Raw genomic sequence first — 20,535 nt, forward strand, 5'->3', positions numbered from 1 at the left:
AGATAACTAATATCCTAGTATATAGAATATATTTTGTTTGAAAATTAAATTTTACATTTTCATTCATTGTCACTTTCCGTTTCAATGAGGATTTCCATAACTTTTATTTTTGCTATTTTCTTTTTCTTTTTTGAAAGATTATGAAAAGAGCTTTTACAGAATAGCTCATCCGGATCATTTTTGTTTATCTTCATCAGTTTATTTTGCTCCACATCATTCATTATTGCTTTTTCAAGAGCAACTTGTAATGGGTCAATTTTCATTTTTCTTTTCATATGATTTGGCGTTAAGATAATTATCTGAGGTGATGTAATTGAATTTATAACTGTTTCATTTTCTGTTAAAGTCAGCTAATTTCTTGAACTTGATGCTCTAATCGAATTGTCAATATTTTCAAGTGCTCTGTGTTCAACTGGATGCTGTGTTGCAAAAATATCGCATTTTATGTTTGAAGTCAATTTTACCCCAATGGCATCTTTCAAAAACATTAATTCTGTGAAGAATTGGCATGATGTATGGTACATGGCAGCCATTTTTTGACGATTCAAGCATCTACGAAAATTTTCTCTCAATTTTTTCCATGCTGAAGTCTAAGTTTTTTCTACGCGCGCACACACACACACACACACACACACACACACACACACACACACACACACACACACACACACACACACACACACACACACACACACACACACACACACACACACAAACACACACACACACACACAAATAATAATAAAAATAAGTTATTTATGTAAAACAGGTTACGTTATTTTATTATTTAGATATATTTTTGTTGAAATTTACTTCGCAAAATAAATAATTACCTTCTACATTTAACAAAGTAGATATCTGCCTCCATGCTTTAACTTTTAAAGGTGTTTCCTATATGCGCGAGTTGTTGTATCCCATAAGCATGGAAATTTTTCCACTTCTATTAAATGAGCCTCCAAGTTTGTTGAAACATTTTGTATTCTTGAAAAATCCACATTTAATTCGGTCATTATTAAATTAAATTTATAATAAACAATATCGTAAAGCGGACAGTACACTTCAAACTTTAATTTTTTAACATTTTATTCGGGTATTTATACAATTTAAAATTAGCAGTAAAACAAACATAAAGTTGCAATTGTGAGTAACTAAATATCTTAATGATTTCCATTTTGCTTCATAGTAAAAAATTAAAAACATACATAGTTATAGGAAAATAAATGTTTTTGACAAAATTACGAAATTATGACAAAGTTGCGAAAATGGAAAAATTCTTGGAAAATTTTACACTTTTTTGTTTTTATTTTTCGAAAATAATAGCAAGTTGAATTGGCTGCTCGTTTTGCTAGTTGTTTATTCACGGGAAAAAGTTGATTTGAGACAGATATGATAGGAAAAACTACGCTGCAGGAAAATTAAATTACAAACTGCATATGCTCACGTGATTAATTTTCCCATCTCTTTCCGTTCCCTTAGCTAAACGGATTAGTGGAAACTCACCTTAAAGGATAGCGTTATCCCAAAATGATTTTGATTGACTTTATTATGAACAGCACTCTTATACAGCTTGAAAGATTTGGACATCACCGGTTTACCCTTTGTGGTACCTTTTTTCATGCTTAAATTTAAGGGTTACTTAATTTTTTTTTTAATGATTTATTTAATTGCAATGGTGTAGCAACATACTTGCTAGGGTGAATAACTCGAAAAATCCGAAAATGTGACCTCACTGGTTTTCCCCTTGCACCCTTCATATATATATATATATATATATATATATATATATATATATATATATATATATATATATATATATATATATATATATATATATATATATATATATATATATGAAGACCTCAGTGGAAAAACCAGCGTTGTCACATTTTTCTTATTTTGAGATAATCAATTTTTAAAGTTCAAAACGTTCTTTGAAATTTAATTTATACAATGCTTTTTAGTTGTATGTATATATAGATAGATTAACTATATTTATATCAGATTATTTATTAAAAAATAAAAAATAAATATTTTTTCATTGTATTTTTCGGAAAATAAAGTTCATTATCAATAAATGGACATCACTGACTTTTTCCTTGGAATTTTTTAGTGGCGTAATTACTATTTTTAGCCCTTCTTTTTTGTTTAAAAACAAAACAATATCTTAAAAATGGGCTCTTAATGATGTAAGGGGCCTCAAAAGACAGTTGACCCTGCTGTTTCTTTAGCTAATTTTTTTTTGTTATCCCGCTGAAATGTCTATGGGAAGTTATTACATTTTGTTAACATCTATTTTGGAGCGACAGATTTTTTTTATCTAATAAAGTCAAACTAATTAAAACATAAATTTTAATATAAATTAATCAGAAACATTACTATACATGAAATTAATGAGAAATATAACCATAATTAAAATATATTTTTCTAATCAGTATCTGCATCTTCTGATGCCGAATCTTGTGTTTCTGTGTTTGAAGTAACAAGATTATCAAAAAAACTGTGATTATCAGGTTTACATAGACGCTTCAGAACTTGTAAGTCGTTATACTTGGCAGTACTTATTGGTAGAACTGAGGAATACATATTAAACTGATTGAGTGCAGTTTCTGTTTGATTATTTTGTCTACGTTTTACCAAAGCAGTATTTTCAATATTGCCATTCCAGTTGTTACGAAAGAGAAGCAGTGCAGGGTGTATATCTTGAATGACAATTTCTCTGACTGGTCGAGTTTTTATCGGACATGCGCACTTATAATATTGTTTCAAGTAATCAGAAAATCTGAAAAAATTTACATTGAAAAAATTTACAACATTAAAAGGTGAAGGTTTTTTTCTGCAATTCTTAAGAATCTGACGCCAATCCTCAGGAATTTCAACATTAGCCTTTATATTAACATTTGCCATGTCACGATCGCATTCCATATAGGAATGACCTCGTATAGGAAATGACACTTTAATACATTAAAAACGTTTTTGAAAGTGAACCACACAATGCAAAAAACGAATCACAGTGTAATTTTTGTTTTGTCCTGCACATCCATCGCAAAAAAAATGTAATTCAAGGAATGTGTCAGAAAGATGATTAATGATAAAATGATAAAGCATAGAGCAAACATCATCAGCTCCCTTTATTCCTGTTGTTTCATCGTATGTATAAAGAAATACTTCATCACTGGATAGGATGTGTATATTAAATGAAAAAAATTTAAGCTGTCTTCGGTAATACACATCGTTAGTTGATTTATTAGGCAAGGGTAAATTCTTCTGAAAATCAAAAGCAATAGCTTCAAACGTGTCTGAGTTTTTTGCTCGTTTTTTTGCATCTAACTTTCTGTTATAAAATACAGCAGCTTTTTTGGTGTGAAAATCATGCTCTGTTTCAAGATCTTTTTTTTTTAATTAAGTTTGATAATATCTTGATCAACTGCATTTAAAAGCTCTTGATCAATGTGTTTTATATTTACAATGAACTCATCACAAGCTAAACAAGTGTCTTTTCGTGGAAAGCCAAACCCAATATTAAATTTATTGTTAAAAACTACTCTGTATGTTTTGTATCCTAATTTAACAGTTGGGTAAGCATGTTTGAATAGTTAAAACATTTTAGAGACATTTAGATCTTCAGATAAGTAAATTTTTTTAGTTTTTCCAATAGCATAATGAGATTACCTTCCTCTGAAAGAAGATATATGTTTTTGGATAAAAAAACATATATCTTCTTTTGGATAAAAAAAACATATATCTTCTTTCTTCACTGTCACATTCGGTTATTTTGTGTGGCCGATTTTTATGTTTGCCTCTACTATCGATTGGAGGGCGACCTAAAAGAATAAAATGACATAATATTCACACACACACACACACACACACACACACACACACACACACACACACACACACACACACACACACACACACACACACACACACACACACACACACACACACACACACACACACACACACACACATAGTTTAGTTCATAACTTAAAACATTATAAATAACTTTTTTAACTATTTACTAACCAGTTGTAGCAACTAATTTCCTTATTGATTCGATCCTAGCTTTTGTAATTCCGAAAAAAGACATCATAGCTTTAATGCAGATTGGAACTTCGATAGCTGATTGTGCTCTTTGCACCCTTACACAATAAGAATATGAAAAATTGTGTAAGTAAGTTTTATCTGCATTCTGTCGTGGTCTTCTTCTGTTAATGTTTTGGATTTTTATTAGTGTGGATAAGTACGCGTCCTGACTATTTTTAGATGAATATTCATTAAAGTTCTTAATTAGTTCGTTCCTTTCCTCACTATTAATATTTTTAAAACATGCAAGTCGAATACAATTACAGTCTGCCCCAATAATGTGGCTCGATAAAATGTGTGTTTTTTTTTCTATTTTTGGAATTAATATAAATCTTTCTTTTTCTTGATTTTTCTGTAACCACCGGACTATCATTACAAGCCATTTTGTTTTTTGTTTACTTTTTTCCGCGGCTTTTTTTTCAACCAATACTTGAGGTATTAAGGAATCACATGGTTTCGTAAACTATAAAAACTTTGGACAACGCAGGTTATTCCAAATGTAACCCTTGACATCACCGATTGTTCCATTTGGTCATGTTTAATTTTAATGAGTGGACTAGTTTTTTTACTTGGTAATTAAAATAAAAGATGAAATAAGATATGCTTGCCTGAAAAATAATAGTTTCTCAAAAATTTCAAAAATGTGACATCGCTGGTTTTTTCACTGAGGTCTTCATATATATATATATATATATATATATATATATATATATATATATATATATATATATATATATATATATATATATATATATAAACAAGTAATTATATAGAAAACCTTTATACAACCAAATAACTCTAGAAGGAACCTCTGAGTTGTGTGTAAACACACTGCTCAGCTAAAAGTTCATGCAACATTTATAACTTTGTCGTACCTATCTTAAAAACTAATGCATAAAAAATATTTTATCTTCATAAGAAACTCAGCTGCCTACTAGGCAGTTGTGTTATTGATCTTCTAGCACACAGCATTGGGTAATTAAGAACTAAAAGGTAGATGAATTATATAGCAACTATATAGCATGTAGCAAATGCTAGTTATTTGAAATGTGAGATTTCTGCAAAAGCAAACGCATACTTTTTTTTCACAATTATTAAACAAACTTTATCGAAATTTATGTAAATATGTAATATTCCGTTATTTTTATGAAAAAAATCTTATGTTAAACAAAAAACAGATTTTTATTTGAAATTTATATATTTATCAATATTTGAGCTTTAGATATAAAACTTAATTATCATTAGTTTCTTAATTTTCCTATAGCCGTACGTTTGAATTTGTATCAAATTTTCCTATAGCCGTACGTTTGCATTTGTATCAAATTTTCCTATAGCCGTACGTTTGGATTTGTATCAACTTTTCCTATAGCCGTACGTTTGGATTTGTATCAAATACCTATTGAATAGTGTTAAAATTTTTTTTTAAAAACCATTGAAATAATGCATTTATATAGAAAAATATTTATTTTTTCATTACAGTTGAAACGAAATAAAACGAGTTCCTTTATTTAAAGTTTATTCTGAATTATTTTTGACATGATAAAGCCCTTTAAAATCTCTTACGTTTCAAAGTCATCTTTTGTAGTCTCTTAGATTTTAATTTGAGATTATAAAAGCGTTTAACATCTCAAACAACATCATTTTCGACATGATATTAGTGTTGGATGTTTCTCTGTTTAAAAAAACCATCAAAAATATTTCCACCAAATCTTATGCATAGTTTCTACCAAAAAAAAAAAAACAAAAAAAAATAAAGCGACGAGACTTTTGTAATGTTTCGCCGAGACTATTGTTCGTTATTATTTGTAACAAATAAAAGCAAACTATATATATATATATATATATATATATATATATTTTGCTTTTATTTGTTACAAATAATAACGATATATTAAATAATATATATATATATATATATATATATATATATATATATATATATATATATATATATATATATATATATATATATATATATATTTTTATTTATTTATTTATTTATTTATTTATGGGTGTGTATGTGTGTGTGTCAATGTGTGTGTGTTTAAAGCACAATGATGATTGGTTAAGTTAATATTTACTGCAGCACTTGCTGTTTCGGGAAGTTATCTCAATATCTATTTTTAGATTGGAGGCGGAAAATAATAAAATACTTTACTTAAACCTTAATTGTTAAACCATTTTCAAAAATAAACCCTTTGTAATCTCTATTGAACAACTATTTTAACGAAAGACATTAGTTTTAAACTTTTCGGTTTTGTCAGTGCTTGCCAGTGCTTCAGTATTTATCAGTGGTTGATAGAAACTTAAAATGGATTTTGACATTTCACTTTATAGTTTTTGCTAATAAACAATTTTTGTAAAAACATTTTTTTTTTATTATAAAAAAAGAAATTAAAAAAAGAAAGTTTTAAATATCTATAAGATCTACTCTCACTTCGGACACCTGTGTTTTATTTTTAAATGTCTTTTATAGCCAATTTTTACGAACCGATCTCCTGAACCTTTTATTAAATCGACCAAAACAATGGTCTTAAAATTATAATACTTTGGCTTTACTTACGCAAAGTCTTTGAAAAATTAGTATCCTTGAGAAAGAATGTGTTTATCGTAACAAAGTAGTAACTGGTCATAATTGGTAGCAATTTTGATTTTGAGTAAATTCTTAACAGCGCCGAATTATTTACCTTGGTAGCGATAGTTCGTAGGTCGCTAACGTAACTTTTAGAATTTTAACTGCTTCAAATTAAGCTATTATAATGACGAGTTATTTCATTTGGTTTTCATCTAAAGTAGATTTTAAATTAATTACACTTGCTAAGAGTGAAGTTACGAGACGTAACTTCTAAGTTACGTCTCTATTGAAATATAATGTTATATGGACTTGCTCAGTTATATGGATTCAACGATTTGACTAATAACTCTCTTTATAAGTCAAATCGTTGAATCCATATAACTGAGCAAGTTTTTATAGAGGTTTTAATCTTAACTTTACCTTCTCCAAAAAAAAAAATACGTTTAAAATGTTCAAAATAAATTTTTGAAGTTGCTGAGGTCAGATTTAAATATCATAACCGAATACTCAGGGTGTTCAGAAAAAAAAACTGGTTTGGTACATCTCTAGTAAATACCTTGCTCATTAAAGGTAGCCAGTTCGCAACATCAAAAGTTTATGTATAATTATATATAACGTGATATATAAACTCTTTCACATTTATCTTTGTTAAAGCTGATAACTACGGTTTCTTTTTAAGAGCTATCTACCCTCAACATCATATGCACTATTCTCTTTTTTCATCGATATGAAGAAGATGATCAAGAGTTTCAGGATATCATTAAATTTTCAAACTTAATTGTGCGTACGTTCAATGCAACTAGTCTAAGTTCTTCGATACCATGGCTACGCTATTTTCCCACGGCTGCCTCAAAAAATCTCGTCGAAATTCAACGACTTCGTGACCCAATTCTGCAGCGAAAACTTGAAGAACATAGAAATACTTATGACGAAAATAACTTGCGAGACGTGACTGATGCTTTAATAAAGGTCTCATCAGATGCAGCAATGGAAAAAGATTGCGTAGAGAAAAAAATTACCGACGAAAATATTAAGTCTCTTTTAAACGATTTTATAATTGCTGGATCAGAAACATCTTCACACACAGTTCTTTGGTTTATTGTATATCTTTTGCATCGGCCTGGGTACCAAGATAAGCTTTACAATGAAATTGATAATATTACAGGAGGTCAGCGTTATCCGTGTTTAGATGATCGTCCAATGCTTCACCTTGTGCAAGCCACAATTCATGAAACACTGAGACTCTCGTCCGTAGCACCCTTAGGAGTGCCACACAAGGCAATGGAAAACAGTAGTATTTGTGGCATATACATTCCAAAGGGAGCTAGAATAATAACAAACTTATGGAGTATTCATCACGATGAGAACTATTGGACAAACGCCATGAGTTTTTATCCCGAACGTTGGCTGGACGAATCAGGAGTGTTCAATTATAAACTAGGGAAAGCATTTTTGCCGTTTTCAGGCGGACCACGTAGTTGCTTAGGGGAGATGCTAGCCAAGATAGAGTTGTTTATCTTTATCTCACGATTAGTGAAAGACTTTCGGTTTGAGAAACCGATTGACGAAGAATTACCACGCTTAGATGGTCGTTTTGGAATCACTTGCGCACCCTATGACTTCAAAGTCTTGATCGTTCCAAGGAACTAAGTCATAAAATGTTAAACATCAGTTATGAAATATACTTTTCGTTTTAAAACTTAGACTGTAAAATTACTTTTTTTTACCTTTAGAAAAAACTTTTACAAAACAGAATCAAGATTTTACAAAATAGAAATCAATACAATTTTGTTGAGTTTTAAATGTGGTTATGATTTTATAATTATGAAAAAGTTTTCATAACTTTAGTTTTAGTTTGTTGTAGAACATTTAAAAAAAGATAAAAAGTTATATTTTTAGTTTTAAGGTTAAAAAAAAAACTCAGCAGATGAAATAAATCAGCATCATTAAGTTCTTGGAAAGAAAACGATTGAAAAATGAGGGAAATGAAAAGCAAAACAAGTTCATTTACTAAAAAAACCTGAGAAGCAGTTTATAAATGGATATAGAAACCATGGAAATTAACCCACAAAAAAACCCCCTGTTATTTTGTTTTAGAAAATTTTCATTGTTTTTTTTTTTCTTTTTTAAGTGGATAGATATGTATGTATGAATGAAATTTTTCTTAGCTATAATTCCATCCAGTGTCAGTAATTTGTAGTTAAGATTTCCAGCTGACGATAAAATCTTAGCTGATTATCTAACTTTCATCTTCCTTCAGATAATTTGTAAGATAATTCAGCAAAATACACAGTGTCAGACAGTCCACTACATCGCTGAAGGAGTGTTATATCCTAAATCAAGTTCTAAGTCAAAATATTTTTTATTGCTATGTAAAAAATTTTATGAATGACGTGAAGATAATTTGCTTTGATTTTCTCAGTTTGATATGAACATTCTGAAGTCATAATTGTCTACATGTGGTGCCCGCTGGTAGAAAAGTAATACTTTTGGATGTTCTGTTATCAAGGTATTCCTTGTGGACAATGTTTCGCGGGGAGTGGACTTTTTTACGCAAGTTTGTGCTGTAATGCTCTACACTAAGGATATTTTGACTTTCTGTATTGCCAGTGTAGTGAAAAATAGTTGACGTTGACTGTGGTTTGTTTGCTTTCATGAAGCATACTGCCAAAACTGTTTCAAACTACTTTTAACTCTTCAGATGATGAATCAGGTTGTGTGAAGAGCAATCAGTTTATATGATTTAATACGTTTTTTCCGATATGCATTATTCTGTAAGTTACAAAAAAATCGAGGCTTTATTTCACATTTAACTGTACAGTTAAAACTAATTACCGGCGTTTGGTAATTCGGTTTTCTATACACAATAAACATATAGAGCTATATGGTTCCAGAAGAAAAAGAAAAAGAAAAAGAAATACCTCTCATTTCTTTTGCTATCGTATTACATCGAAAACTATTCTGTTTTAAACCTATATAGAGTCCTATTTTAATAAACTTTAGAAAAAAATTTAAAGATCAAAAACCAATTCTTAGTTAAATAACTTAATATCGCCGAAGTTCGATCACTATGTAAATACGGTCTTCTAAGAATAAATTGGTAAAAGGTATTCTCCAATCAGATTTCACGAACATCTTTTTAAAATAACGTTTTTCGAGTAAATAAACCTAAAAAAATGTGGTAACGTTTATTTACAATTTACTAAAATAATTCGTTCTCGAAGTTTACAAACTTTAAATCATGCATAATATTAAAATTGAAAATAAGCAAAGTGTTGAGTGAAATGATCAAATTTAACATTTGTATGAATAAGCGTCACCTAAATACATATATTGATAAAAAAAAAAAAAAAAAGAATTATTTTTCGATTTTTAACTAGTTTTTTTTAGAAATTAATCAAATTTTAAAATATTATAATGTGCTCTTAAGGAATCGTTTGCAAGTGAACTTCTTTTAAAATTATGCGGAATATTGAAACTTCAAATAAACAAAATATTTAGTGAATTGATGAGGATAAATAAAACTCACCTGAAGTTTTGAACATAAAAGTAGCGTAAGCAAATGAAGTTTTAAAATTAATTTCATATCTACTTTGGTAGATGATATGTGCTAGAAATACAAATAAAATCAGAAGCAAAGAAAACCTTTTTATATTAAGAACCTCATTACTTTTAACGGACCTATTTTGTACTTTTGATTTAAACAAAAAAATTACATTTAAAAAGAAGTAATAATAAGTTTGAACGTTAAATTTGTGACGCTAAATAACGTTAAATAACGTTAAATTTGTGGTTTTTATAAGGTGATCGAACTTTTGAAATGGAATCGAGTTTTTGTCGAAGATCTCATTGGAAATGAGTTCTTGAATACTATTTTTCATTTATTTTCACAAAATAAATAAAGGATAAAATTGGCTGTATGTTTCTGAAAAAATAAGTAAGTAAAAAAATGATTATTATTCCAGAGGTAAAAATGTTCAAAGCTTAAGTGACCGAACAAAAGCAATAGTATGTTAGTACTTACGGATCAAAAGAATTTGTTGTCCGTCTGACGCAGGCGCAGAGTATACGCTATAAAAAGTGCGATGGAGATTTCTTGAATCAGTATTTCAGTCAAGTTGAGAGGAAATTCTACATCAGCAAATCCTATACCAAGTTACATTACAGCAAGTAGAAAGTATTTAAATTTGGGTTAATATGAGAAATATAGAAGGTTTTAAACTAAAAAAAGTGTTCACCTTTTAATTCTAAATAAATTATAATGGCCTCTTTATAGTTGTGTCTGAAGTCATTGAAACTAAAAGCAAAAAGAAGCCTTACAGAAAAAAAGCATTTTAAAATGTCTTTAAAGTTAGAAAATTAGGCACCTGAAAGATTAAGATATATATGATGGCTTAGACAAAAATTTTGGGTATTATTACTAATTATCATTTTTAACGATTTATATTAATTTTTGTAATTACTCATTACTGTTAACTTTATTATTAATCATTATTATTACTTATTATCATTATTAATTACAATTATTTTTTATTAATATTATTAATTATCATCATTTATTATTACTATTATTAACAAATATTATTCATTATTATTATCATTAATTATTCTGATCAATTATTTTTTTTAGTTTTTGTTACTAATTTTTATTATTTATCATTATTATAATTTATTATTATGACATATTATTATTAGTTATTATATATTATTATTAAATACTATTACCAATTATTATTTTTATGACTTATTGTTAATCAATATTATTAATCATTATTATTAACTATTATAATTATTTATTATTAATTATCATTAATAATAATTATTATTAATAATTATTGTTAACTTTCATTACTAATTGCTATCATTAGTTATTGATTTTTGCTAAAAATTTTCATTATTACTTTTTGTTTTTAACTATTATTGTTAATTGTTTTTAGTAATTCTTACTAACTTTTATTATCATTTATCAATAGCTATTATTAGTAATTATTATTATTAATTACTTTTACTACATAATTAGTTGACTCTTTTTCTTTCTGTGTATACAAATAGAATAATGACACTTACAAATTATCTTCTTTATTTTAAATTAAGCACATAATTTCTTTTTGCAAGTCACAACTTTTGAGGTATTGTATTTTTTGTCCTCCAACCAATGATTTATATACTCTCTGCTCTCCTCCGGGGAAGATCCTGAAGAACGCCGTCTCGAAGTTTGCTTTCCTCAGGAAGAGTTGACTTGAGCTTCTTAGGAAGAATCACTTTAATGTTTGATACACAGGCATAAGCCGGATACTACACTTACTCTTAGCAGTTTGGCCGAAAGGCAAGTCATAGACTTTTGATCATTTTACTGCTTGTCTTTCCTGCTTGCGTAGAACGTAATTGCTTTAAGAAACTTTTAGACAAAAATCCTACTTATGCGTAACTTTGGGAAAAATTTTATAAACTTTTTGTGAATGTCTAAATTAGCGATTGCAATACCGGGATTCCGGGATCCCAAAATACTTGGAACCCGGCCTTTTTTATGATCCCGAAATCCCGGGATTGTCTAACATCAATCCCGGGATTCCCTATAAGATCGAACAAAACAAAGCGTAATGAAAAAAAATATAAAAAATAACAACAATTTTGCGTATTAACAAAATAATTTTTATTAAGTATAAAATTGTAAAAAGTATTGTATTTTCAGTTGTGTAGGGTAAAGTAGGGTAATTTCGGCGTATTAAGCTATTTTGTTTATAGACAATGGTTGCTTTAATAACGTTAAAAAGTCATGCATATCGATGTCCTGCAGATATATCTATTAAATATTAGTTAAAAAATTGTTTCAAACTTACAAAGTTTTATGTAAAATTTGTTTTACAAAATACTCAAAAATAACGAAATTAGACGAGCCGTTAAATACAGGAAAGTCTCCCTATTTTGATTTGATGGCGAAAAATTGGTCTACAAAGTCCGAAAAACATTATTCTCGTTTGCCGGACTTAGTGACTTCTATATGATATATGTGGAATACGTATATGAAATATAAATATATTTTTAGAGATAAGGACCGCGTGAGACACATATTTTGTTCAATCAAATTAGGGAGCCACTCCTGTAAAATATTTACATTTTCTTTGATTTGAACATAGTTATTGTAGTGTTGGTTTAGTTATAGTATATCATTTTTAAAGCGAGTATGACATTAAATGTTTACATTTAATTTAAATAGCAAAAAGCAACCCGTAATACGGGTTATGGTCGGTCTGATACTTAATTTATAGTGTCTGTTTTCCACAATTTAAAGTTGCGAAACCTTAACTAATACCCTTTCAGAGAAATGCCTTAAAATTGAAAAAATTAAACCATTTGTAAAATTAAAATAAAAAGTATGCAGAGGTAAAATCATTTACCAATTATTTAACACTATTTGAGTAATTTACAACTGACATAGGTCATATCAGTGTAAGGCAGAACCATTTCCCTCGACATTACCAAGTTCAAACCAATACGTTTTTAGTTACTGACACAAAATAATAACACTTCATCATGCGTTAAATTGACGAAAAAGTAAAGCTAAATTCTTGTTATATTATTTATAACATGAACTTTGATTAATAAGATTAATATAAAGCGAAAGTAAATTATACATGAGTTATTAATTTTTTGGTATCCCCTTGATGCATGTTTCTTTTTTTTAATTAATTGTCTTTAAAACATTAAATGCACATAAATAAATTTATTAAAAATAACTGACAATCTGACCATTTTAATATATGGCCTCTTTGTTTCAATAGTTTTTAGTAAACGGTAATTTGCTACCATTTACTAAAAGTTCCTTTTGTTACTCGAAAATAAATTCTCTAAAATATTTAGATGTTTATAAAGGACCTCCCTACCCCGTTTTTGCCTTAATGGTGGTGAGGAGAATAGAGTTATCTTTATTAAGAGTAATCAAGTTTTTGATGAAGACCTTTTACCAGAATAATAAAATGTAAAACAATGATGTACATGTATAAGAATTTTTTCTTTTTAATATATATAAGAATTTAACATATTTAAGAATTTTTTCTTTCCTCAAAAGTGTGGCAAATGCAAACTAAGCTAATTAATTAGTTAAACACCTTATAAAATTTAAGTAACTCGATATTTGACAAATGCGCAAAACTACAATATTCACCCTCCACCCCCATTTAAAAAGATCCATTAAGTTACGTACAACAAATTATTAGGCATAAAATAGAGAAAATTAAAAAAAAATTGAACTAATTGCATATATTTATATTATTTTAACTGACAAAAATTTACAATAAAAGGTAATCAGGTTTTTTTTTATAAACCGTATAAATAGGTCAATCATAAATCTTAAAGAAAAAAAAAAAAGGAATCACGATACCGTAATTACAACAGCAAAAACAACAACAACAAAAAAATTTAAAAAAAAAACACCACATAAAAACTGAAAATTGATTTACTATTTAAAGAAACCTATTTTGACATGGCAATTAATAAAAACAAATTAAGATATAAATAGCATTTTTAGCATAATGTTGTCTTGGATTTAAGTAAATAAATAAATTCATTAAGTTCCAATAACGAAACTACCGATTGTTGTCAGCAGAAAATCATAGGCATTGGTGCCATGTGTAGAATCAATGCAAACACCATTTTTGCCAAACTGTTGTAAAAATTTTTTTTGATGCTCTGCTTGCATTATAATGATAAAGTCAGCATCTTTAAATTTATTAAATGTATCTGACTCTCCCTGTAATTTATAATGTAAAACATGATTATTTTCCTTCATTTGCCACTCTTTTAGCCAAATTGCAACACTATCTTGGTCATTAGCATGAAGTTGTATAGAATTAATGTTAAATGCTTTTTCGAGATTTTTAATATCTTGGTATTGAGTTAAATGTAATCTGGATTGAACAGAACCCATTTCATCTCTAATATCATCTAGGATTCTATCTTTGGTTACACCCATTTTTAGTTTGCTGGCAATTTCTAGTCTTTGAGCACTTGATAGGGAAATATGTTGAATTTCATTGCTATGTCCATAGTGAGAATAACAAGCGTGAACCAGAATTGTTCCATCTAAGTTTTGGTAAACTTTTAGAGTGGATGTGCAATTTTTTGCAATTTTTCGAGTGCCTATTTTGTAAAATATTTTTTATGGTAATACATAATCTATTATGGTAAATAGATAATTGTGAATATTAAGATTACAATTAACTGTACTTATATTATACATAACTAACTTTTTAAATTGTTTTAAAGAAAGATAATAAAGAAAATTCTAATAATATAAACAAAATATAAAAATAATTATAAAATAAACAAAGTAGTCTACAGAGACTATTTCAGTGAAACATACCACTACTTTTAGTTATTCTTTTCTTTGCCATGCTTTTATAAAATCCACTTCTGTTGCATTGATAGTATGATACTTTCCTACCATTTTTATCCAACTTTTCACCAGAAGGTAAAACATATTGCGTTGAGTTATTACTTTCAATATCTGATTTCCACAAATCAAATTCTAAACATTAACAAAAAAACGAAACAACAATTATAAAAAAAAGGTAAAAAGAAAGACAGATAATTGATTGTTTAATTCCTTTACAAATTTGGCAATGATTCATAATATAAGAAGCTACTATTCTGAAAGATGCATTATAAAAGGGCCTGCAACAATAACTTACAATATAAACTATGAAAAATCTACTCCTGTGAGTATTGTTAAACTAGTTAACTAATTTAATTTTTTTTTTTAAATCTTGAAAACAAAATGAAACTCAAATTTAAAGAAGTAAACAAAAAAATAAATAAAAATCATTTTTTTTATAAAAGCATATAAAACAATTTATTTCAAAAACATATAACTACCTTTAAAATTAGAAAATGATAATTTTTCTTTCTGAAAAGTATAAAAATGAACCACAGATAAATGTTTTTGTAAACCATTAACTTGTCTGCATTGAAAACCACATTCTAGACAAAAAGAATTGCCTGACTGAATATATGCTTGAGCTTCATTAATCAATTTGTGCTTATTTTTATATGTCGCTGCATATTCTTTTTTTTGGCGAAAGTAATGTTGCAAAATGCACATTTTAGAGATGAAAAATTGTTACTTTCTATATTAACAATATTATTCTTATTTAATGATGATTCAGAAACATTTGCATATTTGAAATCTTCATAAGAAGGCACTTCAAAACTGCTAGAAACTTTGCCTAAAGCAGGAACAACAAAATCCAAATTTATTTCTTTACTAATAAACCATGACATTAAAACCAATCTTAAATATTTAGAATATTTTGTAGGCTCTTGTAGAAAAATGTAATTATTGTTCTCTCTTTTATCATTGCTTATTATATGTACAAAGTAATCATAATTTAAACAAGATATCGCACAAATTATTATAGTAATAACTCCACAAATATTTCCACATGTCTGCATTGGGTAGTTTCCTCTGCATAATGAACTGCATTTTTTGACACCATATCTGTGCGTTTTTGGATCATGACAGTATGTAATGCTAACCTCTTTATTTAAGTGATACAATTTTCTGATCAATAATTTAACTTTACATAAAAAATCATCTGGAACTGACCAACCTAATGAATCTCCATAGTAAAAAGTACACTCAATATTATTATAAACTGCAAATGCCCAATGGGAACCAGGATTAAAATCTGTGCCAGAGAATGTTTTCTCATTGTTTCCTCCAACATTTATAATAAATATTAATTTGCTAGGGACAGAAGTTAACCTTGACACATAATGCTCAATATTTCCTATAAAGTTAAAGTAAATTACCTTTGAATGGCTTTGAATAGAATTTAAAATACAAGATATTTGCATCATACGATCTGAGGAGAACCATCTAGTACAGCATAACTCAGCTAAAGTATTAGGGTTTATCCCATATTCTGAAATTTCTGTACTAGCTGGCTTTCTAAAAAGCACTTCCTTGAATTTTTCAATTAAATTTTGAGGAGGGAATATACCAATTGATTTTGGTACCAACTTTGGAGAATTAAAACATGTCAGCTCTTGATCAACTGCTAATTTGATCTCTTGAACCCTATGAAGCACTATTAGATGTTGAACACTTTCATAGAGGAATTTCCCTAAATTACATTCTATGTAATGGATTCCACTTGCAATATTATTGCGGAGAGATAATTCAGTTGACCATCTCATTAACTGATGTTTAGGTGGCAAACTCATAAGAGAAAACACATCTTCAACTTATCAAAAGAAAACTGGCTGGTTTTGATGGAATAATCTTGAACAGTTTTTATAAATTGTTTATGTGACTCGTATGTAGGGGTGTCCCGGATAGGTTATCCGACCGGATATCCGGGCCGAATTTGTATATTATCCGGTATCCAGTATCTGGCCGGATAATAAAATTATCCGGTTGGTTATACCGGATACTTCATGTTTATAAATAATAAGAAAAAAAATTATATAAGCTATTGCTGCAGTCTTAAAGATACACAATTTAACCATGATCAAATCCTTTAGTAATTGACAGAATGACAGAACCTAGAACACAAACTTTAATGTGTTCATCTTTTTGAATAATCTAATAATTAATTAATCTAAATGAAATTAAAAAAATGATTCAATAAAATATCATTCAAATTGAATTAAGAACTAACTGTACACAAGAACTACAGATTTTATCACTCATTTGTAAATTTATTTGCATTATGATGTATAAACAACAACATTTCTCCGCGTTGAGGTAACAGCCTTGATCGCTTTTTCTCATAAATATTTCCATATTCAGAAAACAATCTCTCTGAAAATACAGAAGATGCTGGTGGTGCTAATAATTTAAGGGCTAAATCTTTTAGCAGTGGAAACTTTTCTTCATATTTCCAATAATTTAAAGCATCATTGTTTTTATCTATAATAGATTGATTAAAGAAAACATCAACTTCTTGAGCAACTTGTACAAGAGAGACTTGATCTGAATTTATATGACCATCATTTTCTGAAAAATAATTACAAATGAAATAACAAAATAGGAATTTTGTAAGTATATTTTATGAAATAAGATAAAATTGGCAAAGCAATTTTCATAACTTTTAGAAGTATTAAACAAATATAACACTAACATCTGTTGTCAATAATATACAGTAATATGTTATAATAAAACAATAATTAAATGAATTTTGATAATAATAATAAGAAAAATTGATATTCTTATTTAGTTTTTGATAATAATAATAAAAATTGATATTCTTATTTAGTTTTTAAGTACTATTAAACGACAAGTTTGTTGTAAAATTTCTTACAAACAGAAAAAAGTTCTTACCTCCATTTCCTTCATATTCCGCAAGTTCTAAAAAGCAAGAATCAAAGTCATTTTCTGTCAAATCAACTTTCTTTTTTTTGGCGCTTGGTGTCAAATTATTGGAACAAGTAGCAATATTAATAACTTCTGGTGAAAGTTCATTTTTATTTCGTTGATTTTTCACTACAGCCTCTAATAGCATTGATCTTGCTTGCTCTCTTTTATCAATAGGAAGAAATTTGAGCTTGTAGCGAGGATCAATAATGGTGGATAAAACATATCTCTCATCATTTGTAATATCTAGATTATCTTGAGAAAAGAATCTCTTATTTAAAGATGCTAAAAGATGTTTTGTTATTTGAACTGTATCATCTTTTTGATCAACTTTTGATAAAAATCTTTGTAAAGTACATATATTTGGAACAACTGTTGACAAACTACAAACATCAGAACTCATAAACTTAGTAAGTTCATAAAAAGGTTTCAAAATATGCAATAGACTTTCAATGAATTTCCAATCATTTGATGTGAATGTTGGCAGCTCATTATGATCAGCTAAATATATTTGAACTGCTCTTTTAAGTTTCTGAAGTCGTTCTAACATTAAGTATGCACTATTCCAACGAGTGGGGACATCATGCACTAAAAGTAGAGGTGTTTCATTTTGTTGTTGTTGTAATAACTTAAATTCTGTACATGCCTTTGATGAATGATTAAAATGGCCTGCTATCCTACATGCTTTAGCTAACAAATCTATTACTAATCTTTGGGATAAAACTGCATCCTTAATCACAAGCTGTAATAAATGAATTGTGCAATGAACTGATGTTATTTGAGCAAGTTTACTTCCTAGAGACATGTTTGCAGCACCATCTTTAACTAAAACATGTCTTCTTTTTGAATTAATTTCCCAACTTTCTAACATATTGATGAATTTCCCAGCTATATTTATTCCTGTGTGAGATTCTGGAAAATGTGAAGCATAGAGTACAGCATGTTTGCGTTCAAAAGTATTTTTTATCCAGTGTCCTGATAAAGAAATAAATGTTTCATTAGATGAGGAACAAGTCCAAATATCAGAAGTGAAACTTATGGACTGTGCTTTTGTAATTTCATTAAAAACTTTCTTCTTTATATCATCATACAATTGAGGAAGAGCATTCTCTGAAAAAAAAAGTCTGCTTGGGATTAAATACCTAGGCTGTAAATGAGCCATTAAACCAATAAATCCATCATCTTCAGTAATACTGAATGGTTGGTTATCTAAAGCGATCATCATGGCTATTTTTTTATGTATTTGCTTTGACTTTTCATTATTAATATCCCATATCTTTTTTGATGAAATACTATCTTCAATAGACATTTGTTTTTTAATTTCACACATTTTCTTTAAAATTAGCATGCTACCTTTTGAACGTTCTTGTGGAACTGAAGATGCTGAAGGTTCAATATTATTTTCTCTTTCCTCTTCATACAGTTTTAAATGAAACTTTTTGGCGTGATTGTGAAGTGGAGTTGTAGAAAACGATTTTTGACCAGAATTATAAGATCCCCTGCTTATCTGCTTTCCACATGGAATGCAAATTGCTATCGATTCAGAAGGATCATTTATTTTAAAAAGCTTCCAAACAAAACTTGTCATTGTAGAATCTTTACTGTTATGATATTTTGGAATAATTGGCTTAAAAAAATACCTGTTAAAGGTTTTGTAAATAAAAATTATCCGACCGGATATCCGGCCGGATAATTTTAAGATATCCGGTTATCCGGTATCCGGCCGGATATTTAAAACAAGCTATCCGGGACACCCCTACTCGTATGCATCTTGTCGATTATAACTATTGATCGTAAGCTGATTATGCTTCATTTTGTTTAGAGATAAGCTACCAGATACCTTAAACATAAAATTTGTTATTTAGAAATAATAATAAAAATAAAAGTTTAAAATAGTTATATTATTAAAAGAAGTAGCTAAATCACCATCGTTATTGCGAATTAGAAACTGGAAACTGTAAGCGTACTCTTTAGTATATATATTTCTATATATATATATATATATATATATAATGTATATCCATACATGATCATAAAAACATATACTTTTTTACGATCCGGCAAACGAGTAAATTGTTATTCGGGCTTTGCGGAACAAGATTTCTTATCCAATCAAATTAGGGAGACTTTCCTGTATTTAACGTTTTGTGAAACTAGCGACCGGGGGCCAATGCTATAAACAATTCGAAGTTTTTTTCGAGAAAAAAAATCTTTCGTAAAAACGCAATTTTTCACGTACGAAAAAAAGTTCGTAATCTCGAAGAATTTATCGCTGTTTGTATTTTTTTCGTCCATTGCTATAAAGCATAAAACGTAAACGTCACTAAAATTCACGAACTTTTTTTATCCGTAATATATAGTAGTAATATAATAGTAATTTTTATTGTAACTTTTATTTATTAGGCCTACTTAATGAATTTAATTAGTCATTAAGTATGCTGTGCTATCTATTCTATTTTTATGAATATTTTTAAATTCTAGTATTTGGTGTTTAAAAAATCTGTGTAAAATTAAAGTA

General features: G+C 28.2%; 2 protein-coding genes and 3 pseudogenes across 3 annotated transcripts; 1 reads left to right on the forward strand and 4 right to left on the reverse strand.

Annotated features, from left to right (window-relative positions):
* Window positions 1-59: 59 nt before the first annotated feature.
* Window positions 60-1,010, reverse strand: LOC149882868 (uncharacterized; annotated as a pseudogene).
* Window positions 1,011-2,424: 1,414 nt separating this feature from the next.
* LOC149882869 (uncharacterized) lies at window positions 2,425-3,602 on the reverse strand (annotated as a pseudogene).
* Window positions 3,603-6,957: 3,355 nt separating this feature from the next.
* Window positions 6,958-8,481, forward strand: LOC149882870 (steroid 17-alpha-hydroxylase/17,20 lyase-like). Its single transcript, XM_090100965.1, has 2 exons — window positions 6,958-7,027; window positions 7,341-8,481. The coding sequence occupies exons 1-2, from the start codon at window positions 6,958-6,960 to the stop codon at window positions 8,309-8,311; spliced, it is 1,041 nt and encodes a 346-aa protein (XP_089957091.1). The 3' UTR covers window positions 8,312-8,481.
* Window positions 8,482-13,906: 5,425 nt separating this feature from the next.
* LOC149882871 (uncharacterized) lies at window positions 13,907-16,885 on the reverse strand (annotated as a pseudogene). Its single transcript, XR_016456434.1, has 3 exons — window positions 15,536-16,885; window positions 15,024-15,188; window positions 13,907-14,800 (listed from the first exon to the last, which is right to left on the reverse strand). The product of XR_016456434.1 is annotated as an uncharacterized LOC149882871 (transcript).
* A 453-nt stretch (window positions 16,886-17,338) lies between these two features.
* Window positions 17,339-20,025, reverse strand: LOC149882872 (zinc finger BED domain-containing protein 4-like). Its single transcript, XM_090100639.1, has 3 exons — window positions 19,944-20,025; window positions 17,985-19,857; window positions 17,339-17,660 (listed from the first exon to the last, which is right to left on the reverse strand). The coding sequence occupies exons 2-3, from the start codon at window positions 19,603-19,605 to the stop codon at window positions 17,347-17,349; spliced, it is 1,935 nt and encodes a 644-aa protein (XP_089956765.1). The 5' UTR covers window positions 19,606-19,857; window positions 19,944-20,025; the 3' UTR covers window positions 17,339-17,346.
* Window positions 20,026-20,535: the final 510 nt, after the last annotated feature.

Source organism: Hydra viridissima, unplaced genomic scaffold (genome assembly GCF_058129835.1).
Source record: "Hydra viridissima isolate aposymbiotic clone 2 unplaced genomic scaffold, HvirCarnegie_v1 scaffold_10, whole genome shotgun sequence".
Lineage (NCBI taxonomy): Eukaryota > Metazoa > Cnidaria > Hydrozoa > Anthoathecata > Hydridae > Hydra > Hydra viridissima.

Coding starts and splice junctions, on each gene's coding strand:
- LOC149882872 (XM_090100639.1), bottom strand. CDS start 19,605: ATGACAAGTTTTGTTTGGAAGCTTTTTAAAATAAATGATCCTTCTGAA. Junction 17,661..17,984: donor GGAATATGAAGGAAATGGAG/GTAAGAACTTTT, acceptor ATTATTTTTCAG/AAAATGATGGTCATATAAAT.
- LOC149882870 (XM_090100965.1), top strand. CDS start 6,958: ATGTTATATGGACTTGCTCAGTTATATGGATTCAACGATTTGACTAAT. Junction 7,028..7,340: donor CTCTCTTTATAAGTCAAATC/GTTGAATCCATA, acceptor TTTCTTTTTAAG/AGCTATCTACCCTCAACATC.